Source organism: Suillus clintonianus (assembly GCF_016758775.1).
Source record: "Suillus clintonianus strain FC179 chromosome Unknown DEU56scaffold_15, whole genome shotgun sequence".
Taxonomy (NCBI): Eukaryota; Fungi; Basidiomycota; class Agaricomycetes; order Boletales; family Suillaceae; genus Suillus; species Suillus clintonianus.
The window spans coordinates 1-13,909 of NW_024539239.1; the positions used below are offsets into that span (position 1 = coordinate 1).

Consider the following 13,909-nt stretch of genomic DNA (forward strand, 5'->3'; position numbering starts at 1 on the left):
CCGTGTTTCTCTTGAACACCCCAGTACGCGTCCTCGTGTTCTTGATGCTACGGACTGCCCCCTCATAATATTCTTCACAATATACAAAAATACCCTCTGTACTACAATGCTTGTACTACCCGCAATACAATGAATCCGTTTATGCAACAGCCGAGAATTTTTGTCGTTGGTTGCAATTGTCACTCTCCTCCCACTGTGACCAGTTTGTGTCTGCTATGCGGTCCCCTTTCGTCGATCCCTCGCTGTGATTTTTGATGGGGTAGGTCTCTCCATCCGTGTGGATGACATCTCGATGACTTTCACTCGTGCTCATTTCGAGGTTGCTACGTACGCGCATTGTAGCGTGTTCGATCGCTTTAAGACTATCAAGCAGCTGCTCAGCAAGGCACTCCCCTCCCAACTGCTGCCTCATGCATCACATCCAGACTCAAAGATGATCCTCGTTGGTTTTCTTACCCAGGATGCTTGCTATGCAGAAAATCTAACTGCTTTGTCTATGCCTGCACTGCGCGATGCTGCACTGCGTGTTGTGACTAAAAAGTCGGATGCGCGGAATAAGGAGTGTAGCATCAATGCAATCATGTCTCATTTCACGGCTAGACGCACGAAACTTGCCAGCATGTCGGATGACGTCCTCTTCAACAGTCTCTTCGATGGTACCTGTCCCACCTGCTTGCACGACAACGCGGGGTACTCTGCTTGCTGCCGAGTTTCATAACTTGTATGGTCCAGAGGTGGCCACTGCCATACGCACTCCTCCTGCGATCAGCGCCTCTCTCGTTATCGATTTAGCGGCTACGCGAGCCTCTGAAGCCATGTCTTTGCCGTGGATTTTGGCATCTGTTGATGATCTTGCTTGCCGTCTAGAGAAGCTGAAACGCACTGATGTCCAGCTGTGTATTCGTCGATTTGCACCGTGCTATCGCGTGCTCTACAACAAACTCTCTCATCGAAAAACATGTAATGCGCTCGCTAATCACGTTCGACAACGTGCGCTGTCCCTGTTTCATGCTGGAGCGAGTATTTTGGGTGATGTTTATCTTGCATATTTTCCGTTCTCGACGTTCGACTCACTTTCGGATAAGGACATTTTCTGTCAGATCATTGCTCACGAATTCGGTGTGCTTGTTACTGAACGTTTGTCACGGGAAATTGTGTCGCGGGCTGCCGGGTACAGATCAGCGCGTCTAGAACGAAAACAGAATGCACTGGCAGACATGAATACTATTCGCATGGAACGAGCACGGGATTGGCCAATGCCTGTTTCAAAGGAGGTGATTTTTGATTGTTTGAATGGCTATATGAAAGGTACTATGTGGACTGAGCCGCCTGTATGTGCCGTGTGTTCGCAGTACGACAGAGCTGCTGTTGACGTTCATCTATCAGGAGACGTTTTGTCCTTGAATCTAGATCTTCTCCGCGTCTCAGATGACTTTGTTATCAGAAAGTGCATTGTTCAAGGCATGTCGTCGTGCTTCACTTTTGATAACGATCTGATTGATGGTCTAATGTTGGAGAAGCGTGGTGTAGTGTTTGAAAATTCGAGGGCCGTTTCACTCAAGATATGTCCACAGTGCAAATGTTCCTTGGCGCAGGAGAAGATCCCTTCATTAGCGCTTGTGAATGGTTTGTTCCGTGGCAGCCTCCCCGACCAATTTCACGATCTGACTTGGGTTGAGGAGAAGATATGTGCCATCTATTCCATTACTGCACATGTCACCCGCTTATTTCAATCATCTGACCCGTCGCAGCCTAAGGTTTTTCATGGAAATATGTGCGCTCATGACACAAATGTTATGTCTACCGCTTCCGTGTTGCCACGGACCCCCGCCGACATCAATGGTTTTCTGAGTGTTGTATTCATCGGTCCTCAACCGTTCGATCCGAAGCGTATGGGCACGTTGTTCCGCGTCCGCAAACATAAGATCTGGTCTTTTCTTGTGTGGTTGAAGTCTCACAATTGTTTGTACGCTAACATTGAGTTAGATTTGGCTGTATTGGATCAGTATCCAGCAGACGGCTCCCTTCCTGGTCTACATGAGCGTGTTGTGGAGGATCGTGAACTTGATGCTCGACGTGTTTTCAGTTCCGAGACTGCTGGGTTTGCAACTCATCCTGCCGAATTACTGGAAGCCCCAGACATGCCGGCGAGCGATGTTGCAAGTGATGAACCGATAACGCTGCTTGAAAAAATGGGTGTATCTGATCCTGAGTGTGACAAGGTTAGCGGCAGAACATTTGTGGCTTCCGCAGTTCGAAACCTGATACGTCCTGATATTGTTGTACACCACAGCGCTGATGCCGTCCCCGAGTACAACAACCCCCGTCTTTTTCCTGGCATGTATCCGACACTGTATCCATACGGGATTGGCGGCTTCGAGGACAAATCGCGTCTGACACCATTGTCGTTCGACCGGCAGGCCAAATACTGCCTTAATGTCTCGGATCGTGGTTTTCGATATCACGAATCCTTTATTTTTGTCACGCTGAATATGCTACAGAGACGTCAGGCTCATCTGCAAACCTATTTTGCTGTGCGTAAATCAAACTTTGACTCGGTTGCTCGTAATTTAACCAGTGTCTCTCCTGACGTGCTCATACGACTCGCAAATCGGCTCAAACAAGAACATAAGCTGTCGAATCTCAGTACGGATGAACAGAATGCGCTCAAACTCCTCCGTCAAGTTAATACCATGTCCACTCGCATCCCTGGTTCACAAGCTTCGAAGATCTTTGTGAGGAACGAGATCCGAAACTATTACGGGTATTTTGGCTTACCACATATTTTCTTTACATTCAATCCGAATCCAGCACATAGCCCTGTGTTTCAGGTTATGTATGGAGATTATTCCGTTGATCTTTCGGAACGCTTACCTCGCATGCCCACAGGTCGTGTTCGTGCAACACGTCTCGCTCATGACCCTGTCGCTGCTGCTGATTTTTTCGAGTTCTCTTTCAGGTGTCTTTTCCATTACCTTCTGGGTTGGGATTTTGATCACAATCGGTCTGTTGACGATGGTGGTATTCTAGGACACATTTGTGCATTCTACGGTACGAGTGAATTCACTGAGAGAGGAGTTCTTCACGGACATTTTCTGATATGGTTGGAAGGTGGTGTGAATCCTTCAGAGCTTCATGATCGGCTTCGAAATGACCTGAGTTATCAGGATAGATTTTTCAAATTTTTTGAAGATGCTATACACCATCATTTGCCGGAAATTGATGATGCAGTAGACTCTGATTTCGAGCCTCGCGTTCAACGACCGCTGTGTCCTCCGGAATCATCGGATGCGGCCTTAGACATCTTGAATAGTTGGGAAGCAGCCTTTGTGACCAAGGTGAAACGATGTGGCGAAGTGCTCCAATGACATACGTGCTGGGCTGTTTGCCATAAGTATGGCAATGATGCTCGCTGTCGCTTTATTTTTCCGCACGAGATAGTAGAGACCTCTTACTTCGACCCGGAAACAAACTCAGTCGTTCTTATGTGTCGGGATGGAAATGTTAATTATTTCAATCCGTACCTTCTTGTCTTTTGCAGGCACAATCATGACATTAAATGTATATTGTCGGGCAAAGGTGCAAAGGCCGCTATGTTCTACATTTCTGATTATATTATGAAGATGGACTTGAAGACGTATGAGGTGTTATCACTGCTCTCCCGCGCTGTTGCTCGCATTCCTGAATCGACGTCTGCCACCAATGTTGCGGACAGTGCAAAAACACTTTTGCACAAGTGCTTGTCTCAATTTGGTCGCCAGCAACAAATCCATGCACAGCAGGCTGCACGGTATATACAGGGCTTCGACGATAGTATATCCTCGCATAGAACTGTCCCGATGTTGTCTTCTGTCTTGCTGGCATATATTAGAGAAAATTATCTGTTGTTGGATCAAAAAGTCGATGAGATCGATGGGGCAGACGAGCACGAACTAGTCCAATTACGCATTGCTACGGACAGAGAAGGAAATCTTGTGGAGGCGAATCAGATCCATCACTACGTTCACCGCGCTGATTCCTTAGCGGACATGTGTTTTTATGACTTCTGCCGATGTGTTCGGATCGAGAGGATAAGTAAAAGTGCAAAAAACAAAAACACGTATGAAACTCGCCTCGGTGTTTACAGAAGGCACCCTTTAAAGAGCAGCCATCCGTCATCGGAGACCCACGAACTGGTAGAGCACTCGAACGAGAAGCATGGTGATGGTTACAGAGAACTGGTGCCTCGTGTCGTTGGAATGTCGATTCCACGTTCGTCGGATATGAAAGCTTGGTCTATTTTCGCACTGGCTCATTTCAAGCCCTTCAGCGTATCACATCGACTCCTCGGTGGACATGAGAGCGTCGTAGAAGCATTCCAGGCATATGACTTCTCCCCACGGAGCCGAAAGGTGATGCTGAATTGGGAATCAGTTCATGAGTGCGAAGATGAACGAGACGCTGAGAGGCTTCGCAAACAGACACAACTTACTGCTGAGAGCAAAGCACTTACCTCTTCCTTGGCTCTGGGTAGCGTTGATGATGATATTGAATTCGACTTGTCCGGAAATCTCTCACGGCGTTCTGAGCAGGACTTCCGCATACAGCAGATCGTCCTTCTCATGCAGCAGTCGAGGTGGCTTAGCCGACGCACGGAACACGTGGTTTCTTCTGATCTGAATACAAGCGTGAGCAGCGATCTCGCAAAAAAAGACACGGGTGTGATCGTACAGTCCGGTAAAATTGACCTACACATCAAGACCTGGAAAGATGAGATTAAGAAGCAGGAGGATATGATAGCTGACTCACGAAGAAATGCGCTTAATCCGGAGCAGCAGTTTGCACGAGTTGTAGTTCCTGAAACGGAGTGTACAGCCGAAGGTGGAAGCAAGGTTTATGCGAGTGCTGGCGCGTCAACTTCCAAATGCGAGGCTACTGAAGCGCTGAATCTTGAATTGAATGAGACGGGAAAGATGTCGGATAAGGATGTCATCACTGACATTGGTTCGCGATTCAGCCTCAACGCTAAGCAGTGGATAGCGTTCAGGATTATTTCGGACTACTTCATGGCAAGATATGTCGACAAAACACATGAAAAAAATTCAAATGATCAGTTGATCATGCTCATGACAGGTCCGGGAGGTACGGGAAAGACTCACATTGTCAAAGCGGTACAATCGGTAATGCAGCATTATGGATGCGCACATATTATTCGGTTCTTAGCTCCCACGGGTTCTGCGGCTGCGTTAATAGATGGAATGACTGTCCATAAAGGTCTGGGCATTAAGATAAAGTCAAACAACAAAGGTAAAGGGAATCGTGAGCCCGGAAACAGTCTAGAGGATTATTCTGTGTTGATCAGTGTCCAAAATCGCACTCGGCTTCGAGATGAGTGGAAGAATGTTGAGTTCCTGCTGCTGGATGAAGTCTCATTGGTTAGCTTGCAGCTTCTGGCCGAAATAGACCACGCTCTACGTTATGCGAAAGAGAAGCCTGGTGTTTGGTTCGGAGGCATTGCCATCATCTTTGCTGGGGATTTCTATCAATTTCCGCCTGTCGGTGGTAGTCCTCTGTACACACCTATTTCGTTGTATGCTGGCCAGAATGACGGCGAGGTACAGAAGAGACTTGGTCGACTAGCGTGGAAGACGGTCAATACGGTTGTCAATTTGACAGATCAACAGCGTATGAAAGAGGATCTGGAATACGGCGATGCAGTGAATCGTCTTCGAGTAAGAAAATGCACTGTGGACGATGTTGATCTATTCAATTCTAGACTGATAAAATCAGTGACTCGGCAAGATGGAATAGATATGGGGTGTCCTGAAAATGTTGATGCGGCCGCCATTGTTGGAACAAATGAGCTGAGGGAGGTACTCAATGCTCGAAAGGCTGAGATGGCTTGTGGCGACAGAAACGAGCTTGTTGTTTGTGCAGCGCTTGACAAACTTTCAAGCCGTGAACTTTCACGTACAGAACGTGAAAATCTGTTACGATTGAATACTGCAACGCTGAAGTCATCTTGTGGTCTTCCTGGTTATGTTATGCTGTTTGAAGGCATGCCTGTCATATTGCGAGTGCGTAATCTATCAACAGATCTCGGAATCACTAATGGTTCACAAGGCGTTGTGCGTAAAATTTTCACAGCCACGTGCCCCGCTGGGTTTACACGTGCATCCTGCATCTTAGTTGAGTTCCCGCATAGCAAGGTACATCTAAGTGATCTTCCAAAAGGTTACTTCCCCATTCTACCTTCAACCTGGACATTTACCACCTCGATAGACTGCGCAGAAGGCAAACCAGAGAAGATTCGTGTCACTCGATATCAAGTCCCCATTCAGCCCGCATTCGCTGTCACAGGACATTCTGCTCAGGGAAAGACCCTCTCTCAAGTTCTTGTCAACCTTCACGAGGGTGGCTTTGCAGCGTATGTTGCTGCTTCCCGTGCTCGAACTCGCAAAGGTCTCTGCATAACGCAACCCGTCACAGTCGACTCTCTGAACAAACGAGTTCCGAGTGATCTCTCGGTCGAGGTGCGGCGTTTTGAAGCCATTGAGCATAATACTCTCGTGAAGCACGGGTTGTGTCAAGGTGACCTTGTTCCAGTGCCGGATGCAGAAGGTGAACAAACGTTCTCGCAAACTTCGGTTTCAGCGCGGTTTGACACAGACATTGTACCTAGCTCGACAAAGAAGTGTCGGATTGCTGAGGTAGACTCCGACGACAAAGATTCGCCTGTGAAAACGACCGTTGCTTCAAGGAACCGACCAAGTCGGAAATGAGCTCGTACTTCGTGGGAAGCTGTCGACTGTGATCCACGCGCACTGCTAGTGTCGAGTCTCCATCACACTCCTGCGACAATCCAGGCTCCTTCAGCTGGCTGCAGATGGTCACCTGCAAACTGGTCCTGTGCGTACGACAGCGTGTTCATGGTGTGTTTCTACATCTATCGTGAAGCCTCTCTCTCTTGGCGAAATCTATGGTGCGACAGTGACTGTGATCTGAGACGCGGGTTGGCAGTATCGTTCGAGTCTTTGATGGAATCAGAAGCTAATCTTATGTCTCAAGATTTATTTGATTGCTTTCGTGACAAGCTGCGCGACCTTCTATCGCTGAGTGACCCTCAGATATTTCCTCGATCCGGACCCCTTGTTACCTCTGCTTGTGCGGTATTTGGTCGCTTGTTCCCGGAGGTAGGAAGACAATTGATTAAGGTTAAAGCAGCTTCGCCAAGTTCAACACGAGCCGTCGAGATCCTCAACTTCGTTCTTCCGTGTTGGTGTGCTCCCTTTCATTGGCATGATACGAATAATACGTCAATCTCCTTACAGCTCTGGTTTCAGCTTTGGCTTTGGAGGCAAACGGCAAAGCTGAACTCGTCCCATCGCCGTGAGCAGTCTGCGGGACATGATGACGCGACTTGGAAGATGGCTCTCAGAGATACACCACTTGTATTATTTTTCGAGGTGCAGTCGACGCAGACAATGATGATATTTCCCAGTCGGACACTGGTGCTTCCATGTCGAGATGGCGCAGTGACATATCGACTCGAAGGGATCGTATATGTTGGTGGTCAGCACTTTTCTGCTCGTCTGATTACTGATGATCACGTCTGGACTTATGATGGTCAAACAAACGCAGGACACCCGCAGTTAGAGACTGCGGTGAATCTCGCGGTCGGTAGTAGTGATTGCAGTCTGGGACGTTTTTCTCACCTCGGAGGCCGCGCTGCTCACATTTACGTCTACTCGTTTCAAGAGTTCAATCCTGCTCCATTCGTCGAAAACTGATCCTCCAGTCTCAAAAGTTGTATTCCGCCATCTTCATCCTCTATAAATTGATGCTTCACAGTCGTCTTGTTTTCTTAAGCTCGTTCTTCTTCCTCTGTTTCACTCGTCTGTCTGCCATTATTGACTTGTCATGTCGACCTCTTTACCAGTCACCCCCGAGCCGTCTCGACCTTCGACTCCTACTCCTGAGACGGAGGTGGTTGAGTCGCCCTTGTACAAATCGCTCCTTTACAGTGTGAGGTCCCCTGGTGCCCTTACAGCTGAGGCCGCGAGCCAGAAAAATATTCCTTTTGAAAATAATCCCCGTCCTCTGCGCACGTTCATGAATGACAGCGCGGAATATTGGGTCGATGCTGGTGGCAGCTTACTTCGCATGAAGTTCCCTGCTAGACTTGATCTCACTGGCCAGTACAGTCGTACTGGTCCATATTTCAACATGCCGCACACTGGGGTACGTTGGCGTTTTTTTATTTTTTTACCTTGTGACTGTGATCTGAGACATGTCATCGACATCTTGACGCAATGATTCTGAAAAGAGCTCGAGTGCAGTTCGAACTGCGTCCTTTGCATGCATCTGATCCCCTCGGTGATCATTACCCTCAAGAGGCTCTGGACTGCTCGTCCAGAGCCTTGGATACTCTGGTCGCATTGACCAACGAGGTTGAAGATGCTCGCAACGCTTGTACGTTGCACACACGCGTTGACATCTCGTACTGACAATTTTGTAGCCATCGAAGTGACAAAGCATCCAGCAGTCTCGAACTTCTGGCGGACGTATATGGAGCAGGACTGATACACCTTTTTGGTGCAGTCGGATTCACTCTTTCGTGATCTTCCGGACCCTAGGACTTTGGCGATGCCACGCTTGAGCCGGCAGGATATTGGAAGTGAGTACATAGCATGATTCGCTGCGACTTTCTCACTGACTGAATTTTCTTGTAGGATCTGGTGGTTTGCTCAGCCCCAGCAAAACGAAGATGTCAGCCCAGAGGCCCGTTGCAGCATCCTCCAGTCAGGCGAAAAAAAATGAAGGCAAGTCGGTACTTGATCGAACAGTTCATTGTCTGATTTGACACAGAACGTTTGCGTATTCGCGATTTGTACAACCCGGAAAACCGTTACTCCGGTCTTGCGCAGCTGGGCGACACCAAGGTCGAATCTCCGGACGTCCGCAACGAGCATGGACTTCTTATCAACGTTGGCGAGTACAGGACCAAATTACATGACGGTGATGTCGTGGAGGTCGAAGTCATATTGAAACTGTAAGTTTCTTCATTCTATGTCCTCAATTTTCTCTGACAGTTATGATCAGCTGGAACATCAGACCACCCAAGGATGCACCACCCAACAGTCGTGATGCTAATGGCTCCCGCGCTTACCAACTCATACTGCGGCGTATGCAGTTACTGCCATGTGCAGCATACACGAAGCAAGCTCTCCACAATTCGAAAGGAAAAAGGAAGGCCGCTGACGAGCTCCAAGGCCAGTCACCTACCAAGACTTCAAAGGGGCCGGCGAAGGGTCGCGACATTTTTGACATGGAGCTTGAGACTGACGAGGAGTAGACTCAAATATTGTCTATTTGTCTAGTACTACATTTGACCTGCAGATTCGTGCCTGATCGTTGTACATACTCGACTGTCGTATTTTGATATACTGTTGCTGCCGTTATACATCGTTGTTTCTTGGAGTCGGGGACTGGCGCTTTCCAGCGCCGCTACGATTCCTACAGCACATCTCACACACCCATCACATCTCCATCCATGCATCTCCACACACCTTCACACAGTCTCTGTCTTTCAGCAGTTTTAATTCTCTCCTTAATTTAGAGAGATTTGCCTCAGTAGCATCCCTTCGGGACAATTCTACTTAGCTTGCCTCTCAAGGTTATATCCTTGTGACTCCCAGAGTTCGCATTTCTATTTCCTCACCCACACCATGGCTTCATGTTCATCATTAACAAAAAGCATGGTGATACTATGCTGCAGTAGAAATATGACAAACACTGATAGTGCGAGTGGTGGTTAGGCCACCAACTTGAATTCAAATTTCCAATAGTGTTTCATGCACACTTCAATCTTGCACAATCCTGCATCTCTTGTGTTACATCCAAAATGTCCACAATTGGTACAATTACCATTGTCTTTGTAAGACAGGTACAGTTTCTGTTGGAGGATCACATCAAGAAGCACCCTCTGCATTGGGGCAGATTAACATTGTCTTTGGGGTTGGGGACAACTGCGCCCCTTCATTTCGTTTTTCAATCTCCATCTGTATAGCACTTAAGTATCTCGTCTGCATCGTGTTTGTGTACCTCAGTCGTTGATCCACAACACTGAGGTATGCATCTTTGTTCTTCTTGCACCAAGCTCCATACTTACAATACTTTACATTAGCGTGATTCCAACAGGTACATAGAGCAATAACAGTTGTTGATTCACAACACTGAGCATGATTCCAACAGGTTATGAGCCCCGTGTTTTAGAACAGCATGGAAACCAGAAATCACGAACTACTCGTGTTGAACGACTCAAATCGTTATTAGCTTTATCGCAAATTCTCTCTCTGGCGCATCTATCCCACGATGGGAAAATATGACCACACCCCAGAGTTGATGGGTGCAGATAATTATATTCCCTGGGAGATGCAGGTGCAGCTCGTCCTAACGAACAATGATCTTTGGTGTCATGTCACCAAGACGGTAGATCCTAACAACATTCTTGGAACAGCCTCAGTCCTACCCATTGCAGTCAATAAATCAGCACCAACCGATGCCGAGAAAGCTGCTATATGCACGTGGCTTATAAATGATTCCAAAGCGAAGACTATCATACTCTGTAAACTTGCGCCCAGCATTCATCTCCTCATTCCCCGTAACAACACAGTCACTGCACGCGAGTCTTGGAGAATCCTCAGGAATCACTTCCACCGCAACAATGTCAGCTCTCAGTTCGTCATTCATCGGCGCATACAGTCTCTCCGCATGAAGGACACGAACAATGCCAGTAACTATGTGGGGCAACACATCAGTTGTCGTGACAGGCTCATTGGAATGGGCACTGCTTATTCTGATGAAGAAGCCGTGTTCAATCTCTTGACCGGGCTTCCCACTTCCCCCTTGTGGCAGATATTCTGCACCCAACTAGAGCAGCGCATGCACGATAGCTTCTCCGCAACCATCGTCAGCACATCAATCAGCAGTGGAGCACCCATTCATCAGGAAAATGTGTACTTGCCATTATAGCTCCTAATAGCTCCTAGTAGTATCTAGGAGCTATAATAGCTGTTATAGCATAAATGCCAATTATTGGCAAGTCCCTTCTATAGCCCTCATAATAGCGGCATATTTTTTATAATGGCTATAATTGCTCCTAGTAGCTATAATGGACAAGTCAAAAAAATTTCAATGACTTTGGCATTATAGCTCTTAGTAGCTATTTGTTGGCATTATGACACAAAATAGAAAGGAAAAATTCAAGTATATTCACACTAACTAATACATGGGCGTATAATACTAACTACAATATCTAAGAGATCTTACCAAAAAGTCAAAAACTTGAATTCTGAGGAATGCTAGGAGAAGCAGAAGGAAGGGAGATAGCTAGCAAAAGAGGGTTAGAGAGAGAGAACCAGAGAGAGATAAAAAAAACTTACCAAAAACCACAACAGGAGCAGGTGTAGGAGTGAGAGCAGGAGCAAGAGCAGAAGGAAGAGCGAAAACAGGTGCAGGTGCAGAGAGCTGGAGAGAGAGAGGAGAGCGGAAAAGAGGAGGGGCAGGGGCAGGAGCAGGAGCAGAGTGTGAGTGTCTGAGAAAAACAAAGGAAAGAAGAGTGGACTCACCAAATGACAAAAAAGATCAGAAATTGCCAAGGGAAGAGCGTGAATGAGAGCAAGAAAGAAAAAAAAAACATTAGGAAAACTCACAAAAAAGACCTATGCTTGCTCACTGTTGATGGGCGGGAAAGTAACCCATTTACTTTAGCGCCTCCCGCCCTCCCGCTCACTGTTTCCCACAGTGCCCACAGTTATCAGTGAAGAGAACAAAATGAAACCAAAAGGTAAGAAAGAGAAAAGACATTAGACATTATTCATGTTTGTTTGTGTTTGTGCTTATATCATCACAATTGCAAAAATTTGTCTAAGTCCTTTTGATTAAGCCAAGAATAAGGAACGACTAGGGTAAACCGTGGGAAAGTTTTCAACCAAAATGAAAGTTATAGATATTGTCAAGGGAAGTCTATCCATAGTCTCATGACGTCCATAGGGTAAGATCCTAGTGAGTTATTAGCAATATACTAGAAAGTGATGTGTTCAAGAAAGTTCAGGCACACAAGTCATGTGACCATGTTTTGCTTATTAAAACTATGATTGCTTAATAGTGACTAGGATTTCAAATGATAAGGAATGACTAGGGTAGATTGTGGGAAAATTTTCAACCAACTAATATTTGGTGTGCCTGAACTTTCTTGAACACATCACTTTCTAGTATTTTGCTAATAACTCACTAGGATCTTACTCTATTGACGTCATGAGACTGTGGATAGACTCCCCTTGACAAGGACTACAACTTTCATTAGTAATTGATAGTACTATAGTATATACACTCCAAGTGAAAAAATTTCATGACATCTGGTAATAGCACTTAGTAGCTCTTGGCAGTCTCAGTAGCTCTTAGCAGGTCTCAGTAGCTCTTAGCAGCTACTTGTAGCAACAAATACCTGTTATGGCAAAAACACATTTTCCTGATGTTACAGCCTCATTCCAAACCAATAGTCTCACCTTCGAAAGCTGCACGTTGTGCATCACCTCAGAAGCCACTCGCATGGTCAATTCTCATCCCACCGTCACATCAGGTCCTGGTTCGGAATATGCCAACACCGTGACCACGTCTACATCCTCCGCTACCAATGTAAATCCCATTACTGGCCTGCGAAAGCACAAAAATAATCCCCAGGGAATCTTCTGCCCATTGTTATCGCGAGGGAGGTGGAATGGCAGGACAAGCACCTTGACAAAAGAAAAGGAAGGAGACTGCAGCGGTTGCTGCCGTCGTGCCACCTACTCCACCTTCGTCATCAACCAGTTTACCACCAGTATCAGTTGCTGCACTTGCCACCACACTCTGCTCGCCCGAGATGACTGCCACACTCCGTCGCAATCTGTCCTGCGCCAGTATCGAGGAGATACCTGATGACATATCCACCCATGTTCACACATTATCCACCATTCTCGATTCAGGTACCACCAGCACCCTTATCAGTGATCGTACTATGTTCTGGACCTACTCAACTCAGGATCTGGTGGTCGTGAAAACTGCGAATCATGGCTCTCTCCCCACCTCAGGTTGTGGAGATTGTATGGCATGATTAAAGATTGGCGGTGAACGTCATCGCGTGTGACTCTCAAACTGCCTTCATGCTCCTGGAGCTATGTTGAACCTGCTCTCCGTGGGATGGATGCTAGCAAAAGGTTGGGACTGTAACTTTTGTGGAGATCCGGCTCGCTGTGAGCTAGTATATTGAGGCACGGCATTGGGCGCACTCCCCATGTCAGGAAGGCTGTTCTACGTGGACCTCAAATTTATTCCACTACAACAGGACATCACTCCTCTCGTTCCCGAAATCTCAGCCTTTGCACGTGTTCCGCTCACCTACGACATCTGGCATGCTCATATGGGCCACACTGGTGGGGAATCAGTGCGCCGTCTTCCTCATATTGCACGCAGATTCACCTTGGACTCAAATGAAACCATGTCTTGATGCGAGTCATGCATAATCGGCAAGCACCCACATCAACCTCACCCCACTTCAGAGTCCCCTCCAGCCTCCCGCTTCCTTGAGCTAATTCACTCCGACATTTGCGGACCCATTCCCATTGAGACCCCCCATCATAAGAAATATTTTATAATCTTTCTCGACGATCATACTGGGATATTGGATCTCCAACTGCTGACTACGAAGGACCAAGCGTTAGAAGTGTGGCGAACGGTGTGAGCACGTTGGGAGAATAGTTCTGGTCTATGGGTAGTTGCCTTCCGCACAGACAATGGAGGTGAATTCATGAGCGAGGCGTTCAACTCAGACCTTGCAGCGGCTGGGATCGAACATCAGCTCTCCGCGCCATACTCCCACCAACAGAAT

At 47.1% G+C, this 13,909-nt stretch overlaps 7 protein-coding genes across 7 annotated transcripts; 6 read left to right on the forward strand and 1 right to left on the reverse strand.

Moving 5' to 3' along the window:
• Positions 1–1,508: 1,508 nt before the first annotated feature.
• DEU56DRAFT_719086 (uncharacterized protein) lies at positions 1,509–2,051 on the forward strand (the record flags this gene model as incomplete). Its single annotated transcript, XM_041347654.1, has 1 exon — positions 1,509–2,051. A coding segment is annotated over one exon (543 nt), but the record flags the coding sequence as incomplete, so codon positions are not given.
• A 219-nt stretch (positions 2,052–2,270) lies between these two features.
• Positions 2,271–3,062, forward strand: DEU56DRAFT_712686 (uncharacterized protein; the record flags this gene model as incomplete). The annotated part of the gene is made up of 1 exon (XM_041347528.1): positions 2,271–3,062. A coding segment is annotated over one exon (792 nt), but the record flags the coding sequence as incomplete, so codon positions are not given.
• Positions 3,063–3,458: 396 nt separating this feature from the next.
• Positions 3,459–3,671, forward strand: DEU56DRAFT_704385 (uncharacterized protein; the record flags this gene model as incomplete). The annotated part of the gene is made up of 1 exon (XM_041347370.1): positions 3,459–3,671. A coding segment is annotated over one exon (213 nt), but the record flags the coding sequence as incomplete, so codon positions are not given.
• A 546-nt stretch (positions 3,672–4,217) lies between these two features.
• On the forward strand, positions 4,218–4,439 carry DEU56DRAFT_705914 (uncharacterized protein; the record flags this gene model as incomplete). The annotated part of the gene is made up of 1 exon (XM_041347409.1): positions 4,218–4,439. A coding segment is annotated over one exon (222 nt), but the record flags the coding sequence as incomplete, so codon positions are not given.
• A 3,583-nt stretch (positions 4,440–8,022) lies between these two features.
• Positions 8,023–8,447, forward strand: DEU56DRAFT_704310 (uncharacterized protein; the record flags this gene model as incomplete). Its single annotated transcript, XM_041347368.1, has 2 exons — positions 8,023–8,230; positions 8,308–8,447. Coding segments are annotated over 2 exons (348 nt in total), but the record flags the coding sequence as incomplete, so codon positions are not given.
• A 2,870-nt stretch (positions 8,448–11,317) lies between these two features.
• DEU56DRAFT_909679 (uncharacterized protein) lies at positions 11,318–12,966 on the reverse strand (the record flags this gene model as incomplete). Its single annotated transcript, XM_041357121.1, has 4 exons — positions 11,318–11,370; positions 11,424–11,575; positions 12,646–12,776; positions 12,832–12,966. The coding sequence occupies 4 exons, from the start codon at positions 12,964–12,966 to the stop codon at positions 11,318–11,320; spliced, it is 471 nt and encodes a 156-aa protein (XP_041211453.1).
• A 562-nt stretch (positions 12,967–13,528) lies between these two features.
• DEU56DRAFT_705886 (uncharacterized protein) lies at positions 13,529–13,690 on the forward strand (the record flags this gene model as incomplete). Its single annotated transcript, XM_041347408.1, has 1 exon — positions 13,529–13,690. A coding segment is annotated over one exon (162 nt), but the record flags the coding sequence as incomplete, so codon positions are not given.
• Positions 13,691–13,909: the final 219 nt, after the last annotated feature.